We start from the raw sequence: 19617 nt of genomic DNA on the forward strand, positions 1-19617 counted from the left end.
CCATGAAGATATTTTGCAAATTTTCAACCAAAAATATATCAAAACTTCAAATTTTTGATTAGTAATATGCATTGCTAAGAACTTCATTTGGACAAATTTAAAGGTGATTTTCTTAGTATTTCTTAGTATTTTTTTGCACCCTCAGATTCCAGATTTTCAAATAGTTGTATCTCGGCTAAATATTGCCCTATCCTAACATCCATACGTCCATACATACCGTACATCAACTGAAAGCTTATTTATTCAACTTTCAGATTAAAAAAAATTGACCCTTATAACTGATTGGTACAGAGGCACATATAACAGTTCTTTCCAGTCCTCAAATCTGATTGGCTAAGAGGAGTGTGATATTCTAGTGATATCGGAACTCCAAACGTTTCACCGTTTGTATCACTTTGCCTGCGGAATTTCTCACAGCGAATGTCGTGTCACGGATGCCTAAATCCACTAAAATTTTTATAAATAATGCTGTTTTTGTGTCACAGAATGTAGTTTTAAGAGTTTTTTAGGTGAGAATGCACTTGTTTAGACTTCAAATGTGCGGTTTGTTGATAAAAATAATGTCTATTTGAAAATTTGCTTCAATGTTTTCAGAGATGTGAGCTCCAGGGCATCAGCAGCCTGTAGCACTCATGAACCTGCCGAGAGCAGCGTTACCTTGGCCAAATCTTTTGGAATATTCCACTGGCTCTGATGTCTCTATAGTGGTTGAACATGAGATATAATTCATTTGGGGTAAATCTAACAGGCAGTCTTTGGTCTCTTTAATCTATTTTTTGTTTTAGAGCAAACAGTTTTGGCAGAGGCTGCAAGCCGAGTGCCGTAGGTCATATTGCTTATGTTTTATTTTGAATACTTTTGCATGAATATATATTGTGACCCTGGACAACAAATCCAGTCTTAAGATGCACGGGTATCTGTGTTTGTAGCAGTAGCCAAAAATACATTGTATGAGTCAAAAGTACAGATTATTCTATTATACCAAAAATCATTAGGATATTAACTAAGGATCATGTTCCATGAAGATATTTTGTAAATTTCCTACCATAAACATATCAAAACTTAATTTTTGATTAGTAATACGCATTGCTAAGAACTTCACTTAAGCAACTTTAAAGGTGATTTTGTCAATATTTAGATTTTTTTCCACCCTCAGATTCCAGATTTTCAAACAATTATATCTTGGCCAAATATTGTTCTATCCTAACAAACCATACATCAATGGAAAGCTTGTTTATTCTGGTGATGTATAAATCTTAATTTCAAAAAATTGATCCATACTGTATGACTAGTTTTGTGGTCCAGGGTCACAATTTATAAAAATACAAAAATATTGTTTTTGTGTCACAGAATGTAGTTTTAAGAATCTTTTCTAGGTGAGAATGTACTTACTTACTTTGTTGATAAAAATCTGAAAATTTGCATTGATGTTTTCAGAGATGTGAGCCCCAAGGCGTCAGCAGCCGTTCAGCGCTCATGAACCCACCAAGAGCAGCCTTACCTCGGCTATCACTTCTGGAATTTGCCGCTGACTCTGATGTCTCTATAGTGGTTAAACATGAGATAAAATTTGTTTTCGGTGAATCTAGTTGGCAGTCTTTGATCTCATTAATCTGTTACTGGTTTCAGAGCAAATAGTTTTGGCAGAGGAGGCAGGTAATCATAGCGTGCCGATATACAGCTATATCGCACGGCTTTGAGTGTGATATTGCGTTTATACTACAGTTCGACGGCACAAGTGTGTAAGTACATAAGAAACAATGACTACTTGTGTCATATTGCTCATTTATGTTTTATTTTGACTACTTTTGCATGAATATACTTGACATTACTAATTGTTTCAGTTTCCGTTTTAGGTTTGCTGGTCTGAAAAAGCAGTTCTTCTGCAAGTGTTGTAGTTTATTCATCAAATTGTTGATTATATAAAGTTGCAAAGTAACAATGCATCTATTATAGTATTTACAATCACAACTGTGCGTGTTTCTGCATTTTACAGTGGCTTTGAATGCAAATCCGAAAGCAGTTTGAGTCAGAAATACAGCAATATTTGACATATAGTAAGAGTTTTGAGTTTTAAACTGTTTTAATGTGTGAAGCAGCTCAGATCATTGGTTTTTGAGAGAGTTTGATGAGAAATTTTTAAGTTTGTATGAAGATGGGGGATCTCCATTTTGCCTCATTGCTGTCTAGGAGGAACAATCAAGACACTTCTTACACATTTGTGATTTTTCTTTTCACAATATGCTGTTCTGTCGCTCTCTGTCTACCTCTCTCTGTGTTTTGATATCTAACTGAGGCACCAGGGCCCATTGGCCCCCCGCCAGTGTTTCAGTCTCAGTGCTGGTTTGTGGGTCTGAAATGGAGTCATTGTGTGGACTCGCATACTGGAGGAAAAACAGCCTACTCACTGCACCGTGTGCTTGGAAAAGCTTTTTAGCAAATATTGGCGTGCTATACTGCACTGTTCCTCTTCCTCAATAAGACTCAATCAGTTTACAAGTCCCACTAATGAAAAAACAGCGCCATATTTCAGACATTTTGGACATCAAAAACCTGATGTAGTCTCATGTTTTGTGCAGTTCTATATAGGGAGAGCTTTGGTATTGATTGAACAGAGTCATCTGTGTTTTTTGACATATCTGAAGGGTGAAGTTAGGTTCGAGACTCAAGTAAATTCATCTTGTTTTAGATGTTTTGGCTGGAAAATAAGACAAAAATACTCTGCCTAATCTAGTAACGTGATCAATTCTTGCTAACATGCAGTTGCATAATAAAATTTCTTTTTTTTTCACGTAGTTTTCCCATTTCTGTGTGCATTTGGACTGTTCATCCCAATGAACCGGCTCCAAAAAAATGATTCCCTGATTTAATTGTGTCTTCAGATGAATCAACTGTATGCAGAAGTTTTTTTTTTTTGTAATATTTTTTATATTTATTTTTTTTTTTAGGTTGGTTTTGATTTATTTAGATTTTTCTTTTTTTTTAATATTAATTTCTATCTCTGTGTTTTTAGATTTATTTAATTGTTTATTTATTTTTGTACAGCATTTTATCAGTGTTTTTTTGTATTAATTTCTATTACAGTGGGGGTTTTTTTATTTATTTAGTTGTTTAAATACAACTTTTAATTAATGTTTTTTGTATTAATTTCTATTTGTTTTTTGTATTTTGTTTTTTCTATCAATTAGGGTATTTTAATTTGATTATTTATTATTTATTAGTTAGTTTTAGTTTCCCAAGTAAATTCATCTTGTTTTAAGAATTTTTAGACGTTTTAGCTGGAAAATAAGACAAAATACTCAATCTATTAACGTGGCGAATTCTTGCTAAGATGCAGTTGCATAATAAAATTTCTTATTTCACCTAGTTTTCTCATTTTTGTATGCATTTGGACTGTTCATTTCATTTTGGGGGTTGGGATATGGATAATTTCTATCCCTGTGTTTTTAGATTTATTATGTAGTCTTTTACATAGCAATTTATCAATGTTTTTGTATTCATTTCTATCAGTATTTTAGGTTTAATATTTAGATTTTTAATACAGCTTTTTATCTATGTTTATTTTAGATGAATTTCTATTCATTATGCAGCTTTTAATCAGTCTTTTTTGTATTAATTTCTATAACTGTTTTAGACTTACTATGTTTTTAGTACAGATTTTAATTTAATTTAATTTTTTGGTTTGTTTTGGGTTTTTTTTGTATTCATTTCTATCAATTAGGGTGTTATAATTTTATTATTTAATTTCTGAAGTAAATTCACCTTGTTTTGAGAATTTTTAGATGTTTTAGCTGGAAAATAAGACAAAATACTCTGCCTAATCTATTAAATGTGATCAATTCTTGCTAAGACGCAGTTCTAATTTAACCTAGTCCCCCCCCCCCCCTTTTTTTAATCAGTTTTTTTAATATTATTATTATTATTCATTTCTATAACCATTTTAGTGTATTACTTAGGTTTTTGTAATTATTTCTATAACTGTACAGATTTTAATTGATATTTTTTTTGTATTCATTTCTATCAAATTCTTATTTCAAGAATGTTTAGATGTTTTTGCTGGAAAATAAGACAAAATACTCTGCCTAATCTATTAACATGGTGTCAATTCTTGCTAACACGCAGTTGCATAATAAAATGTCCTGTTTCACCTAGTTTTCCCATTTTTGTGTGCATGTCTCTGAAGCTGAGACTAGAGGCTGAACGACATCCACAAGTCTAACTTGACCGAGATGGCTATTTTAGCATAAAATATTTACACGCGTCTTTAAGAGACCAGGCCAGTACATTTCCCAGACACCGTACGCTATTTAAAAAAAGTGTCCATTTGAGTGCCAGTTTTCCATCACCTCACACGTTTCTATCTGTCAAAGTTTCAACTCTCGTGCGTGATAACTCTATCAGCGCCTTCGCTCCTCGGCCTCCTCCCCGGCACGCTGCCATTGCATTTTACAGTCTCATTACCTGTTTAAAAGACACGGGAGAGGGAAATATGCTAAAACAGAGGAGCCAAGCACTCCAGGAAAAATAAAATCCAATTTAAATGTAATGGTGAAATGTAATGGTGTTTAATATTTATTGAAAAATGTACAGAAAATGTAAGGCGGTGCTTTTCGGGGCTGCCGGGATTTGCATAAATTGTTCTCTGAATGTTTTCGTCCCTTAACGCACATGCACTAGCGCCGTCTCTTCGCAAAGCTTGCCGCTGCATATTTAAACGGGGTTTTGGTGCAGGTGAGAGCGCGTCACGAGCTTCTCCAGAACGTGCGTATGTGGTCCGTGCAGCGGCGAGAGTCTATATGCTCTGGCGGTTTCATTAAACAAGTGTCATAGCTGGACACTGAAGCATGGGAGTGCAGCTTTGGCCTTTAAATATTTAATTCTGTCGTGTTTATGGGGAGAGGGGGATGTGATTTACACGCTCCTGACAGGCTGAATTGTTGTGGAGACCTCATCAAGCGCACGGGAGTCTCTCTTTCTCTCTCAATGTCATTCGATCTGTCTCTCTCTCTTCATTCACTATGTTCATTCATGCCACGGAAACTCTGAGTGGCTCTGAGGTGCAGTGAGTTCACATGCATGGCTAGCAGTAAAGTGTATGTTGGCAAATGGCGGAGAAGAGTTCATTAAAAGTTATTTTTATAGACTGTACTACATTTTTTTTGTAGCTCAGCTTTAATGTAAGTGTTTTGCACCAACAGGTGTGGCAGTGTAGTGTAATTCGCACTATTATTCACAATTAACTTATAAGAGTCTGACAAGAAGCCTTATGTAAATATGTTCTAGAACTGTTTTAGAATGTCTCTCTCCATTCTTCAAGAAACTCTGGAAAGTCTGATTCATTTTAGTGATTCATTTCATTTCAATCAGTTTGCTTCTTTGATTATGTTTAATAAAATTCTGTGTTCAATGTACCCAGAAGTCCCTGAGCAGCATTGTACGTCATCGTTTCTAAGTGTTCTGTAATATTAAATCTTCTTAAAATTGAATTTCTGCATCATTACTTCCAAACAAAATTAAATATTTACATATATAAAAATGTAAAAAAAAGTTTACACAAACAAATCTGATTCATTTTAGCAAATTGTTTCATTTGGACTGTTCATGTAATTGAATCAGCTCCAAACAAAATGATTTTCTAATCTCTAATCTCTAATCTCTGAATCAAGTGTGCATTTTTTATACTATTTTTTTTTTTTTTTTTGGTTGGTTTTATTGTTGTTTAGATTTTTTCCCATTTTTTTAATTCATTTCTATCACTGTGTTTTTAGATTAATTATTTAGAGTTTTTTTTTTTTAATACATTTTGTCAATGTCTTTTCTATCAGTGTTTTAGGTTTATTATTTAGGTTTTTAATACAGCTTTTTAACAAGGTTATTTTTGTATTAGTTTTGGTGTTTCTTAGTTTTTATTTATTTTTTGCAGCTTTTAATCAGTGTTTTTTCATTTTACTGTTTTAGATTTATTATCTTTAATACAGATTTTAATTGTTTTTTTGTATTCATTTCTATCAGTTAAGGTGTTTTAATTTTATTATTTAGGTTAGTGTTGTACAGTTTTTTAAAATGTTTTTTTTTGTATTCATTTCTATCAATTAGAGTGTTTCTTAATTTTATTTAGGCTTTTTTATATAACTTTTAATCTGTGTTTTTTCATTTCTATAACTGTTTTATTTATTATTTAGGTTTTTAATACAGATACATGCTTTTAATACATGCTTTTTAATAGATTTTTTTGTATTTAATTCTATCAATTAGAGTGTTTTAATTGTATTATTTACAGTAGGTTAGTTTTATACAGCTTTTTAATGTTTTAATAATTAATTAATAAATATCTATCAATTACGGTGTTTATTTTTATTTAGCTTTTTTTAATACAGCTTTTAATCAATATTTTTGTTAGTGTTATTTTTTCATTTCTATTTAATCAATGTTTTTTGTATTCTATTCTGTAACTGTTTTAGATTTATTGTTTACATTTTTATACAGATTTGAATTGATTTTTTTTTGTATTAATTTCTGTCAATTAAGGTGTTTTAATTTTATTATTTGGGTTAGTTTTTATACAGCTTTATAATGTTTTTTTATGTATTCATTTCTATAAATTATGGTGTAAATTATTTTTAGCTTTTTTTAAATACAGCTTTTAATCAGTATTTTTGTTTTTATTTCTACATACAGCATAACATACAGCATTTTATCAGTGTTTTTGTATTAATTTCTATCAATGTTTTAGCTTTATTATTTAGGTTTTTAATACAGCTTTTTATCAATGTTATTGTATTAATTTCTATCAATTATGGTATTTCTTAGTTTTTATAAATACAGCTTTTAATCAATATTTTTGTTTTCATTTCTAAGTTTGTTCTAGCTTAACTCTTTCAATTATCAGTAACTTGTAGCTTGACAAGCTGCTAGTTTCAAAGTTAAGCTTTTGGAGTTAAGTCAAAGTTAAGCTTTCTTTTTTATTAAAAATTTCTCTGGCATTAACACATGAACGCTGCCCTTTAACCTGATGACAGGGATGTTAAACCCTGTTTACTAACACAGTCTATGAGTGCATGAGAGGACTGACCTGCTCCTGTCTCTGCAGGCTCTGTGTATGGAGGTGCGGGGCAGACGGAAGGGCATTTCTTCCGTGCTGAGGCTCTGTCAGAGGCTGCTGGACGGGCCTGAACAGCAGAGCTCAGAGGCAGAGCGCCAGTCGCTGCAGCTGCTGCAGGTCAACCTGGAGAGACGTTGGGAGGCCATCGTCATGCAGGTCCTTCAGTGGCAGACCAGACTGAAACGCTCGCTGGGCAGAGACCAGGTCACATATGCTTTACACTACAGTTACAAGTAAACAAGATAACATACGTTGTGAATATAAACAGGGTGCTGCATGTACAGGTAGTGCTGTCTTGATATCCACGCTGTGGACGGTTTAATTGTGTTTGTGGTGGAGTGGCATACTAGCATACTGTGTACTGTATATTGTTTTTAAAAAAGTAGTTGTGTGCTCTGTTTGCATTATTTAGCACCTAATTCACTAAAGGAATTATGGAAATCTGTGCAAACAAGCTCAAAAAACACTATTTGCATGATGCAATTTCCCATCTTGCAAATGCACACAAACACCTCTTTTAATTAAACAGAATTGTTTACCTCCTGTTTTCCATAATGCTAAAAAATGTGCAATCTATACGTAATTTGTGTCATTTAAATATGCATGGTACAGCACTATACCAGCACAGAAAGTGTAAAGTGAATTCACTTCAGTATGTGAACAGTAAATGGTATTATTAGGCTAACTATATAACCATATGGTTATGTTTGATCATATATGTCCTGGCTCAGATTTATAAATTGCCTGAAATGTCTTGTTTTTGGCTTTGCTTTATTGTTTTCATACTTACTGAAGGTAATGACTAGTAGTGTTACCAATGGTGTGCAGGCATTGTGCATAATAATCTACAAAAAACAGTCAAAGCCATGCAGTTACACATGCATATAAAGTATGAGAGCATTACAATAAAAAAAAAACAAAGCCAACACCCAGACATTTAAGGCATTTTAGAAAAAAACAACAACATATATATAGGGCCCTATGAATTTCATTGAACTTTTTTTTCCCCTTTTCCCTCTAATTAATTGAAATCAAAACGTACACAATTTAACAGCGATTTATTAAAAGTTTGACAAAATTTACATTTCTAAGGCCCTATGAAATACATTTATTTTTCTTAAATTCTGTTTTTTTCCCCCAAATTCCCTTTTATTTATTTCAAATGTTACTTTTTCAGGATTTTTCTTTTCCATTTTATTTTTTCTAGACTCTGGTTTTAATGGTTAAATAAAATTGTATTAATGGGAAACCATGTCTATTTAATTGAGATCATGAACTATATTTTTCTTAAATTCAGTTTTATTTTTCCCAAATTCCCTTTTCTTTTTTTCCAAATTCCATTTTAATTTTTCTGTATTTTTTTTTTCAGTGTATATTTTCTAGACTCTGGTTTTAAGAGTTAAATTCAATTGTATTAATCACAAGCCATGTCTAATTAATTGAAATCATGTAAACAGTAATTTATTGAAAGTTCAACAAAAATTACATTTCTAAGGCCCTATGAAATATTTTATTTTTTCTCAAATTCAGTTTTATTTTTACTAAATTCTGTGATTTCCATTCATTTTCCAGATTGCATTTTAATGGTTTTATTAAATGTTAATAATCAAAAGCATCTCTAAATAATTGATTTTATAAAAATGTAACTTATTGTTTAATTTCTTTTTTTTTCCAGAAATACTGTTGTGTATTTACATTTTTCCGCAAAATAGATTCTAGTAAATTTTTCTCTGTAATATTCCTTAAAAAATAATGTTTTAATAATAATTTTATTAGTAGTAGTATCATTATAAGTAATATATTTCAGTCACAGTTTCTTCAAGATAAACCAAACTTTTATTTTGACGGGTTGCTGTGAAGATTTGTGAAGTTTCTGTTTGTATATGACCAGTTTTTCTCAAAAGCATGATGTGTGTGGTAAACGAAACCATGCGTTTGTGCCATTCATTCACATAGAGACGTGCAGAACTTGCAGGATTCACATTTAAATTGATTTTTGCAGCTTAATATTCACAGACACTAGTCCATATCGTGTTTTGTTTTAAACATACTGACCTACTTTTGATTTATCCATTCAAAATTTGGCAAATCCTGTCGGCGCGATAGCTTTGTGGGCTTCTCGTGTTCGAATCCTGACTCGAGGACCATTCCCGATCCCACCCCCATCTCTCTCCCACTTCATTTCTTGCCCATTCTGATCTGCCCTATCATAACAAAGGCTAAAAATACCAAAAAAATAAAATCTTAAAAATAAAAAAAAAGGTAAATACTGTGACATTCCACGCTTTACAGTAAGTTCTGTTTTTATGATTGGATTCCGTGATTCCATCCATGTTTTCTGCATCGCAGAAATAACAGGGACCTACATATATTCACCCTAAGTAGTATGCTATGTTGTTGACACATAGACCTTACTATGTATATATATTTTGTATAAAAATGTCTTAATTTTTGACAGTGCATTTACTGTATCCTACTGCAATTATTATAATTCTAAAATTCAACATTCTAATTTATTAGAATTTTATTGAACCCACTGAATTGGCTCTTCAAAGATCTCCTTATATGTTGTTCCGCTCAAAGGAAGCTGTCCAGGACAATTTGTTAAGCAGAAATACACTAGTTCCAATAATACAGTGCAGCGCCGCTGTAACAGTGCAATAAGAATGATGTATAAGGCAGGGAAAGTGGCCACATATTATTCTTGAATACACATAGTAAGAGGACGGTGGCTAGATGCGCTCCCCAGATACTCACTGTACTGTGAACTCAATCGATTACAGATGCTGCCAGAAATAACTGACTGTTCTTAATGTATATTGAGTAACCCGTAGCAATGAAATAACTTGATCCTCTGTCCCCATCCTGCACTGAAAGGGAGGAAGTGGTCTCTTAAAGGACATAACATGTGCACATACCGTGTTCACTGCAGTATAAAAAGACTTCCCATCCTGAAAACGGAACCCTTAACCAGTCTCTTATTGTATGTGTGGGACCGTTACAGTGCGTGTTAAACGGGGGAGTGGGCCGAGGGCTAGACTTCGCCTTTTGTCATGTAGATGTTGTGCATTCCTGCATGGCAGCAGCAGGGCTCTGGGGAGGCTGCGTGCTTCACGCGGAAAAGCCCGGCAACCTGTTTGTGAACGTCCACTCACTTACACGGGGAAGACAAATTACTCGCCCCTCGCTCAGCTTGACCTTGCGGGGCTGAAGTGCAATTTCACTTTTTGCGGGCGCAGAAGAAAGGGAAAAGAAAAATAATAGGGAGAGTTTGTTTTTGTGAATACAGTACACTTTGTGAGATGATGAAATAGCTGACTGTTGAATGCTTCAGCATGCCTTGCTCACAACAAGTCTGGTGTCTGAGAAAAAAATCCAATCGTTACTCTTTCATTTTAGGAGTGTTTTTTGGAATATCATGAATTCTGTTTGAAGGTCAACGGAAGACATAATGGTTTTTAAGTTAACTTTCACCTGCTCTTAAGGGAGTGGTAAAACCGGCAAAAGAGTGACTGTTAAAAGGAAAAAAGGTTTCAAAAGAGCTTTAATTGACACCGTCAAGTTATTACATGATTTCACTCTCAAGCAGACACAATTCCCGCTATTCAGTCAAAAATCTCAGACCATACTAGAGGATCTTGTTTAACCTTCCACAAAATGGCAAAATGACTTTTGTAATGGCATAGCTAAAGGTTATAATTAGTCTATCTGATTAAAACGTTATGTGCTGGAGTCGGGGTACAAATGTTAGCTGAGGCAGCTAACTGAAATTATTTTTATTTGATTAGACTGATTGATTGTTCTCACAGTTGAGGGTTTTTATCATGCGCTAGCGATCCAAGCCCGCGCATAAGTATTTTCCTCATCAGCAGAAAGAGAATAAACAGAAATCTAATAAAAATTCATTTTATGGGATATATGACATACAAAGCAAGTGTTAGATTTGCCAGTTTATTAGATTAATGAGATAAAGAGGATCATATAAATAGACTCTTCCTGCTTGAACAAGAAGCAAAGCAATTTGTGTAATTACGCCCTGTGCTGAATGCCCACATCTAAGCAAAAATGTATTTGTCATGGATTAACTTTGCATTTGATCTAATTAAAAGTCCAACCAAGTATTTCTTCGCCCCTGACGTCTTTTTTCTCTCCCCTTCTCAGGTCCCTGAGAATCTCATTGAGCCTTCTCTCATGGACCTCCATGGCCACACGGAGGACTCTTGGGAGTGGGACGAGATGGACATGACCATCTGTGATGTGGATGCACAGGGTTGCGAAGATGAGCAAAACCCTAAATCCAAATCACAGCTTAATTCCCCAAAGGAGTCGTTGAGTCTCACTGAGTCATGCCCAAATGACACACACTGCGGAGCAGCCTTGAGTTCCGCAGAATTGAATGCCACTTCTCGTGTTTACCAGGTGTACAGTCTGCATAATGTTGAACTCTACCAACAACCCCAATATAATCACAAATCATCCTCAACCAAAACCGAACAGTCACTGTCGAAGCGCCTGAGCATGGACTCCTCCTTCTCCTCAGCCGAATCCCTACCTGATATCCTGGGAGATCTGTTGAAGGGGAAGCATGGGCTTCTGTCAGATTCAGCCAGGAGATCTGAAAGCGAAAGTGGGATAGTTAGTGAAGGGGACATGGAGACCACGGGTAACTCTGAGGTTTGCCTGCTGTTCCAGAGCGATGATCCGAAAGTTTGTGTTACTCTCACCCCTCCTATGAGAGAAGATGAAGACAGAGTCTCAGATGAAGACATAGACAGAGTTTTGGAGCGTGCCAACAAGTGTGCAGAATATGGTGACAGCCTTACCATTGGGGAGAGAGACCAGCAATGGCATATCGTGAGAAAGGAGAGAGAAGATGGTGGAGAAAGCAGGAAGAAACACTGCAAGGACCCAGCGAAGAACGAATATCTCAACGAAGAAAGGGTGACTACACAACGAAAGCTCCAAAAGGATTTCGCGCAGCTCTCCCAGGGGTCTTCCCTTGACTCTTTGTTCGCTGTAGGAGAGTTATTCCCATCGAGCAAAGAGGCATTGACTCGTAGCACTTCCCTGGAAAGTTGGCTTGCGCCATGTAAAAGCGCAGAGGACGCTGGTAGTAAGGAAAGTCTGAGGGACATCGAATCGACTGTGGAGCCCACGGGGGAGCTCAGCAGAAGAACTCTGGAGCTTCTAAAGCGCCTTGAGAACATCCAAAGCCCTCTTGCAATGAAGATGACGCGCAGCGTCTCTGACGTAACACTCCAGAGCAGCTCGCTGTGGCGTGGGTCACGCTCGGCTGGCGCTCCCTCCTCCATTAACGAGAGCTCGGCAGCCTCCCTGACAGAGTTGAGCAGCACCGAGGATTCGTCCGTGGCATCCGAAGACCTAGCTGTGCAAATGAACCGCTGTGTGGCCGCCGAGTCCAACGCATCCTTCCGTAAGCATTGCCGCAGCCAGCAACAAGCCGACGAGACCGACGCAAGCATCAGCATGGTCGTCAACGTATCCTGCACTTCAGCCTGCACTGATGATGAGGATGATAGTGATCTTCTCTCCAGCTCCACTCTGACGCTCACCGAAGAAGAGCTTGGTATTAAAGACGACGAATCTAGTGTAACCTCAGAGGAGGAGTACATTGAAGGTTCCCTTGCTCTTGGGCTGGATTACATAAAGGATGAGTTTCAAAGCTGGATGAAGCCTAGATCTCAAGGTAAAGAGAAAAATGAGGCAGATCTAGTGGATGAACTCCAGTGTGGCACCATGTCGAAAGACATCCTGTCACCCGTTAAGACCACCAACGATCGTCACTTTCTCAGCCGGTCCGCGCTGAAACTCTTGGAAGCCAAGACTAATGCTAAAAACGAGAGCCTTAAGCAAGGGGAGGTGGATGGCAGCCGGAGGGATGCCACTAGGAACTATATCAGCCGCTTCGTGGACGATATGGAAAATGGGAATGTCGAGAGCTCTCACATCAAAGGGAAAGATGAAGACGACGAGCTGCTGAGGGAAGAGGGAAGCCTGCTAACCAAGAAAGGGGAGTCATTCAAAGGCTCTTATGTGGCGGATGCAAACATGGTGACCGCCACCTCTCCGTCCTCATGCGAACAGTTGAGCTTGTGCTCTCTTGAAGGGCAGTTGAAAGGCGAGCTGCCCTGTCACAATTCCCACCGTCCCTCGCCCTCCATCTCGCCAGTAGACGAGTGTTCTGGATTAGCTGCACACTCTCACAGCCGACAGAAGCAGCTCGCCGCCTTTCTGAATGACGTCCACGAGAACCATCAAGAAAGCTCTTCAGAGAGCTGCAACCACCCTGCTTTCATCTCTGAAGAGGCCAAGAGCGACAGTGTCCATGACTTTGTGATGGAGATCATCGACATGACATCTGTGGCCCTGAAGACCAAAGAGGCGCAGGCCGAGCAGCCTACGGAGGCGTGTAGCCCGACGTCCGTCTCTCAGATCAGAGAGAAGGTCCTCGAGCACTCCCATCGGCTTATCCATTTGCGCAAGGGCGACTTCTACTCCTACCTGTCGCTGTCGTCGCACGATAGCGACTGCGGAGAGGTCAGCACCTGCGCGGAGGACAAGAGCAGCACCCCGATCCTTTCGAGCACGCCAGATATCCGTGACGAAGAGCCGCTCTTCGAGGCCTGCACCGAGGAAGTGTACTTGGGCCCGCCGCTCTGTTACAGCATGTCCGTTAGCAAACGGCCCACGAGACACGGCGGCAAACCAATAGAGGCCGTCGGTCTCCCAAGCCCAGCGCCTTCGTCAGGCTGCGATGAATACCAAAAAGCACATGGTATTTCTCAAGGAAGTGTAGCTGGTAGCCAGCCAGAGTGCCATAATGAGGCGCCTTATCTTAATCCTTTACCATGTGAAACCCCGATAGATACTGTTGAATGTTTTGCAGATACTAAAATGCTTGAATCCAATATTTCCCCTGTAATGACTAAGATAAGAGTCTCTTGCTCCACTACAAATCCTTTAAGAGAGGATGGCAGCCTTTATATTAATCCCAAAATTAACTGTCCGCTGATAAGGAAGACTGATAGCGATGAAAGGGCTCCTGCTTCACAGTTGATGAAACAGAAGAACGTCGGCAAAGGGCGCCGCTCTCTACAGGAAGCCAAGTCGACTCATAAACAGGTGTGTTTCGACATTACGCCGCGCTCTATCTGCTTGTAATGAGAGCAGTGTGCGTTTCTGCTGAATTCATCTCATTGACTAAATATTTAAGAGGGGATTTTTATTCATTCTCTCACCCCCTTCCCACCCCTCCCCGCCGTTTTTCCCCTGAAGTGCTAATGGAAGAAGGATTTGCAGGCGTAGATTTAAAATTTTAAGGTCTACAGAACAGAATAATCATAATCAGTCAGATTATATTATGATTCATAAGCAAGAATGCGGCGAGGATCATTACTTAATTTCATGACTGAATTAGCATGTATTTGTGTTCTTTTTAAGTAGTTTTCCATTTCATATGCAAACTTCTCTCTGCTTGCTTCCAACTCTGTCTGCAAATCCTACGTTTGACCTTATATCAGGCGAATTAGGTCCCTGCTTTCGAGCTAATCACTGAGACAGAAAACACTCAATTAATTTCACTTAAGTCATCAATTGAATCGCAGTGTTTGTACACATATGGACATATTGATTTCATTAAAACAGCTAGATGGTTATGAAACCAGAAAAGAAACTATTACTTCAATCTATTAATGTGTCTTTCTGCTCTATCTGTCTTTTTATCTGTCTTTCTTTTTTCTCTCAGTTTTAAAGTTTCAGCTCACTGTACGTTATTGGTATATATTTCATCATAAAAGCATTTCCAGCATACATGTGAATAGTGCCAAATAAATAATAGAACAACAGTGCAAATGTAACCGGTGAAATATTTTTATGTAGGTGATTTTTTTATTGTTAAAATAATTTCTATTATTCTAATTTGATATGCAAAGACTGTAATTTTTAGGTTGACTTTTCTGTAAATACTTTTCCAGTGGAAGATATGTGTTTGTGAAATCTGTCTCCAAACAATCATCATATTTGCTGTTTTGTTTAGTAACTTTATTGCTGCAGAAATACATGCTTTAAAAATTCAAAGAAGAATTTAATTTTATAATTTAATGTAATTTAGTTTAATTTAACCATTTAATGTAATGTAATTTTATAAAAAAATTTATTTAATTTTGTGAAACCTGTCTGAAAGCAATCATCATATTTGCTGTTTTGTTTAATAACTTTATTGCCACAGAAATACAAGCTTTAAAAATTTAAAGAACAATTTGGTTTAATTTAATTTAATTTAATTTAATTTTGTGAAACCTGTCTGCAAACAATCAATTTTTCCTATTTTGTTTAGTAACTTTATTTGCGCAGAAATACAAGCTTAAAAAATTCAAAGAACAATTTAATTTAATTTTATATTTTAATGTCATTTAATTAAAATTTAATTTAATAAAAAAAAATAATTATTTAATATAAAATATTAATTTATTTTAAATTAATTTCATTTCATTTTGTAAAACCTGTCTGCAAACAATCATCACTTTGCCATTTTGTTTAGTAATTATTTTGGTGCAGAAATACAAGCTTTAAAATTTCAATAAACTTTGTTTTCAATAAAATTTAATAATTTGATGTAATTCAATTTAAAATATTTAATTTCATTTTGGGAAACTTGTCTGGAAACAATCATAATTTGTGCCATTTTGTTTAGTAACGGTAATGGCACAGAAATACAATTCAAACAACAATTTAATTTAATTTAATTTAATTTAATTTAAGAAATGTAACAAAGTAACAAATCTTGCAGTAATAAATAAAAAGTAATAAATTATGAAACATTTCTCTTGTTCTCTCTCTTCCAGCTGGCAAGGTCAGAGATCAGCGGTGGTGTTGCGGAGGGCTGCAGGGCTCAGATGAGCGGTCCGCAGACAGATAGCTCATCTGCAGGAAGGAGTAGAGTCAGCAGCAGGCCTCAGGTCAAGGTAGGTGCTATAGGACTCGCTTCAACACACACAACCTCTCCCTCCCGGCCACTTCTACCGCACCGCTGAAAAACAGCCGCGGGGTCTTTTCGACGTCAAGCGTTACATTGCAAACAACCCCATTTTCCAATGCGCTCCGCACCGCACGTTAGCGTGATTTATTAGTTGCGTGTTTTGAAATGAGCCTGTTTTGTGTTTTTCCATTGTCTGTTGGTTGTGAAATTCTGCTTGATAAAACCCCAAAGGCTCAGTTCTCGATGACGCAAATGCCTGGTCTGGACTGGCAGTGTTATGGTTTAAATTACAGACCACTGTACTTGCTACATGATGACTCCCTTACCAGTAAATTGGTTTGAAAAGCATTCATTATGTAACGTGGTCCATATATCCAGTGGGGTTAGCCTTGGAATGGTCTTCCCGTTTTTCTCTGTCTTTCTCTCTTACTGTCTCTTTCTCGGTCGCTGGCGTGGCCTCATCAGCGCAGGGCTGAAATAATGAACGCGTGACGGTCGGCAATCATTTCTCCTGATGAAAAGCATATACGGCAGATGGAAAACTTAAAGAGAGCTGTTTTCGTAGTCTCTAATAAATTTCCTGACTGCAACAACATACGACACATTGTAATCTGGCGGAATTAACAGATGGCAAACACACAATCTTGAGCTAGACTTGGGATTGAGAAAAAATGTCGTTTTTTTTTTTTTTTTTTAGGAACTGGCTTCCTTTCAGTTCCCGAGCATAAATTTCGAAGGCAGTTGTGAATGATGCACAGCCCTGCGGCTAACTAACACTTCACAAATATTTCTAAGAAAATGTGAGTTTTGGTGTGTAACCACCACATACATAAATGATGAAATGATAACGGCTATATGATACAAAGGGAAGGTCATCTTGAAGATTGTTAGTAGTTGGTGAGTCGGACACATTTCAGCAAGCGCCCGAGGCTTCAGGGACACGGTAAACAGCAGAGAGAGCCAACTATCTGTCTCTACAGACACTATCATGTCAGCCCTGCGGTCATTGTGGGTTCAGCTTACACTACACTGTCAAATGCACTGCAGAGAAGACCTGAGCTAAACTAACAAACATACTAATCAAATGCAATGCTTTACTGTACATATAATATCCAGCTGAATTTGAATTGAATTGTCCACTGGATGTTGAATTGCACTGATATTATAATGATCATATATATATAATCACATATATATGTGTGTGTGTGTTTAATTTTACTCTTAATAGTTTAATAGAAGTCAAATAAATACATAAAATAAACAGTAAAATTTACACTTGCTTCATTTTACTGTATTTTTCAAGCAATTCCTAATAGTTGAATAGAAGTCAAATCAATACATAAAACAAGAATATACAATAACATTTAAATCAGTAAATTGTAATAATTTGTATCGTTTATATTAATATGCATTATATATTTACAAAAATATAAATATATATTTATTTACATGTAATATAAAATTAGATTTTATTCATTTTATTTTCATTAAATAGTATAATATAATTACATTTATTATATGAAATTTATATGTGTGTGTGTTTTAATTTTACTTTTTTCAAGCAATTATTAATAGTTTATTAGAAGTCAGGTAAATACATAAAACAATAAACAGTAAAATTTAAATCAGTTCATAATTTAAAATTACATTTTTATTCATTTTATTGTCAATAAATAGTAAAATATATTTACATTTATTATTGTAATTATATAGTTAAGTATATATTACCATATATTTAAATATATAATTATTGTAATAAATGTAAATGTAATTATATAGTTGAATATATTAATGTTTAATATTAATATGAGAGAGAATAATAAAAAATGTTATTAAATATATATATATATATATATATATATATATATATATATATATATAACTACTATATTTTTATTTACATATAATGTGTAATAATTTTTATTCATTTTGTTGTCAATAAATAGTATAATGTTTACATTATTATAATTATATAGGTAATTATATAAATATATTAATTAATATTAATATGAGAGAGAATATAAAATGTTAATACTATTTAAAAATAAATGATATATAAATACAATTATTTAAAAAAATATGTATATATATATATATGTATATATATATATATATATATATATATATATATAACATTTTATTTATATATATATATATATAAAAATTATGTACTAATTTTAATTTTACAGTTTATTATTGTTTTGTACTTCTATTGTGCTTATATTAAACTATTAATATTTGCTTGAAAAAGAAAAATTGTAAAATGAAACGTGTGTGCGCGCGTATATATGTTCAATTTTATAATTATTCAATTTTACAACTGTTAGCTGTCACTGCAGTTTTTAAGTTGTTAACTATGTAAATCTGTGTGTTTTGCTTGTAGAGAATCTCTGGAAGTGTCGCCACACCTGTATGTAAACCCTGACTGATCTAGTGGAGGCTCTCTGAGGTCAGACGCTCCACCTCTGGATGGTGACGTGGGGTCTGGAACGGACACCTAAATGGATGTTAGTGCATGGGCCATTAGTCTGGCACTTTAGAGATCTACGTCCTTCATCCTCAGCACCCTCATCCTCTTCCTTCTGGCTGCTTTGCTATTTACCCGTGACCTTTGCCCTCCTGGTGACCACCACTTCAAGCTCCACACTAGACTGAGCTACCTCACCAGTCTTCCACCATCCCGACCCCTAAACGTACACCGCTAAAGTACACGTAAACCTCTTCTATCATATCCCAGATGATACTAGACCTGATCAGCCAGCTAGCGCAGATTCAGTTATTTAAGGGTCGCCCCATCAATCAGTAATGTGGTCCTAATCAGCCTCGTACGAGACGTGACGTCGTTGTCTCCACGCTGTAAGATCGCTCACGCGGAGGTTATCAAACAGGCTTCGCGTTCTTCTCTAGCCGACTGACGTAGCGCCACAGTTTCTATGCAACACGACGGTTGTGTGATGTTGTGTGGCATGTGATCTTTGATGCGATATCGTTTTTTTTTACTCCCTGATAAACAAAGAAATGTATAAACATTTTGTGCCTTGCAGTTACATTTTGTTAAACACTGCTTCACCCCCCGTTGTGTGTCCTGTGATCGGTGAGAAAGCAGACGTGCGGCAAGGCTGAGAATGACGAATGGGCATCTGTAAATATGTAAACTGTACGTTCAAACCCTGGTGTATAATGATGTCATATTACTTCATAGTCGTGTTACTGTTTGTGTTACGTGACGTGGATAAATAGCTACTGTTAGACTGCATGGTGAACTATGTACAAGAAAACTTCCATAAATAAACCTAATTTAATGAATTCAGCGCATGCTGCATTCTTTTCTCGTGTAATAAGTGAGACTGGGGCTAGTTGTCACAATTTTTACAGCAGGGATATTTCTAGGGATCGGGTAAGTACCCATTAACTACAGTTGAAGTCAAAAGTTTACATACACCTTGCAGAATCTGCAAAATGTTAATTATTTTACCAAAATAAGAGGGATCATACAAAATGCATGTTATTTTTTATT

At 35.8% G+C, this 19617-nt stretch overlaps 1 protein-coding gene across 3 annotated transcripts in view; it reads left to right on the top strand.

Moving 5' to 3' along the window:
* Positions 1–19402, top strand: part of akap6 (A kinase (PRKA) anchor protein 6) — a 171999-nt gene extending 152597 nt beyond the window's left edge. For 2 of the 3 annotated variants that reach the window (XM_051133586.1, XM_051133585.1), the window contains exons 12-15: positions 7091–7306; positions 11264–14245; positions 15967–16086; positions 18484–19402. In XM_051133586.1, the coding sequence (XP_050989543.1) occupies positions 7091–7306; positions 11264–14245; positions 15967–16086; positions 18484–18525 (3360 nt within the window). In that variant the 3' untranslated portion in view covers positions 18526–19402. The remainder of the gene's footprint in view (positions 1–7090; positions 7307–11263; positions 14246–15966; positions 16087–18483) is intronic. The other variant, XM_051133587.1, reaches the window with a different exon arrangement.
* Positions 19403–19617: the final 215 nt, after the last annotated feature.

Source organism: Labeo rohita, chromosome 17 (assembly GCF_022985175.1).
Source record: "Labeo rohita strain BAU-BD-2019 chromosome 17, IGBB_LRoh.1.0, whole genome shotgun sequence".
Classification (NCBI taxonomy): Eukaryota; Metazoa; Chordata; class Actinopteri; order Cypriniformes; family Cyprinidae; genus Labeo; species Labeo rohita.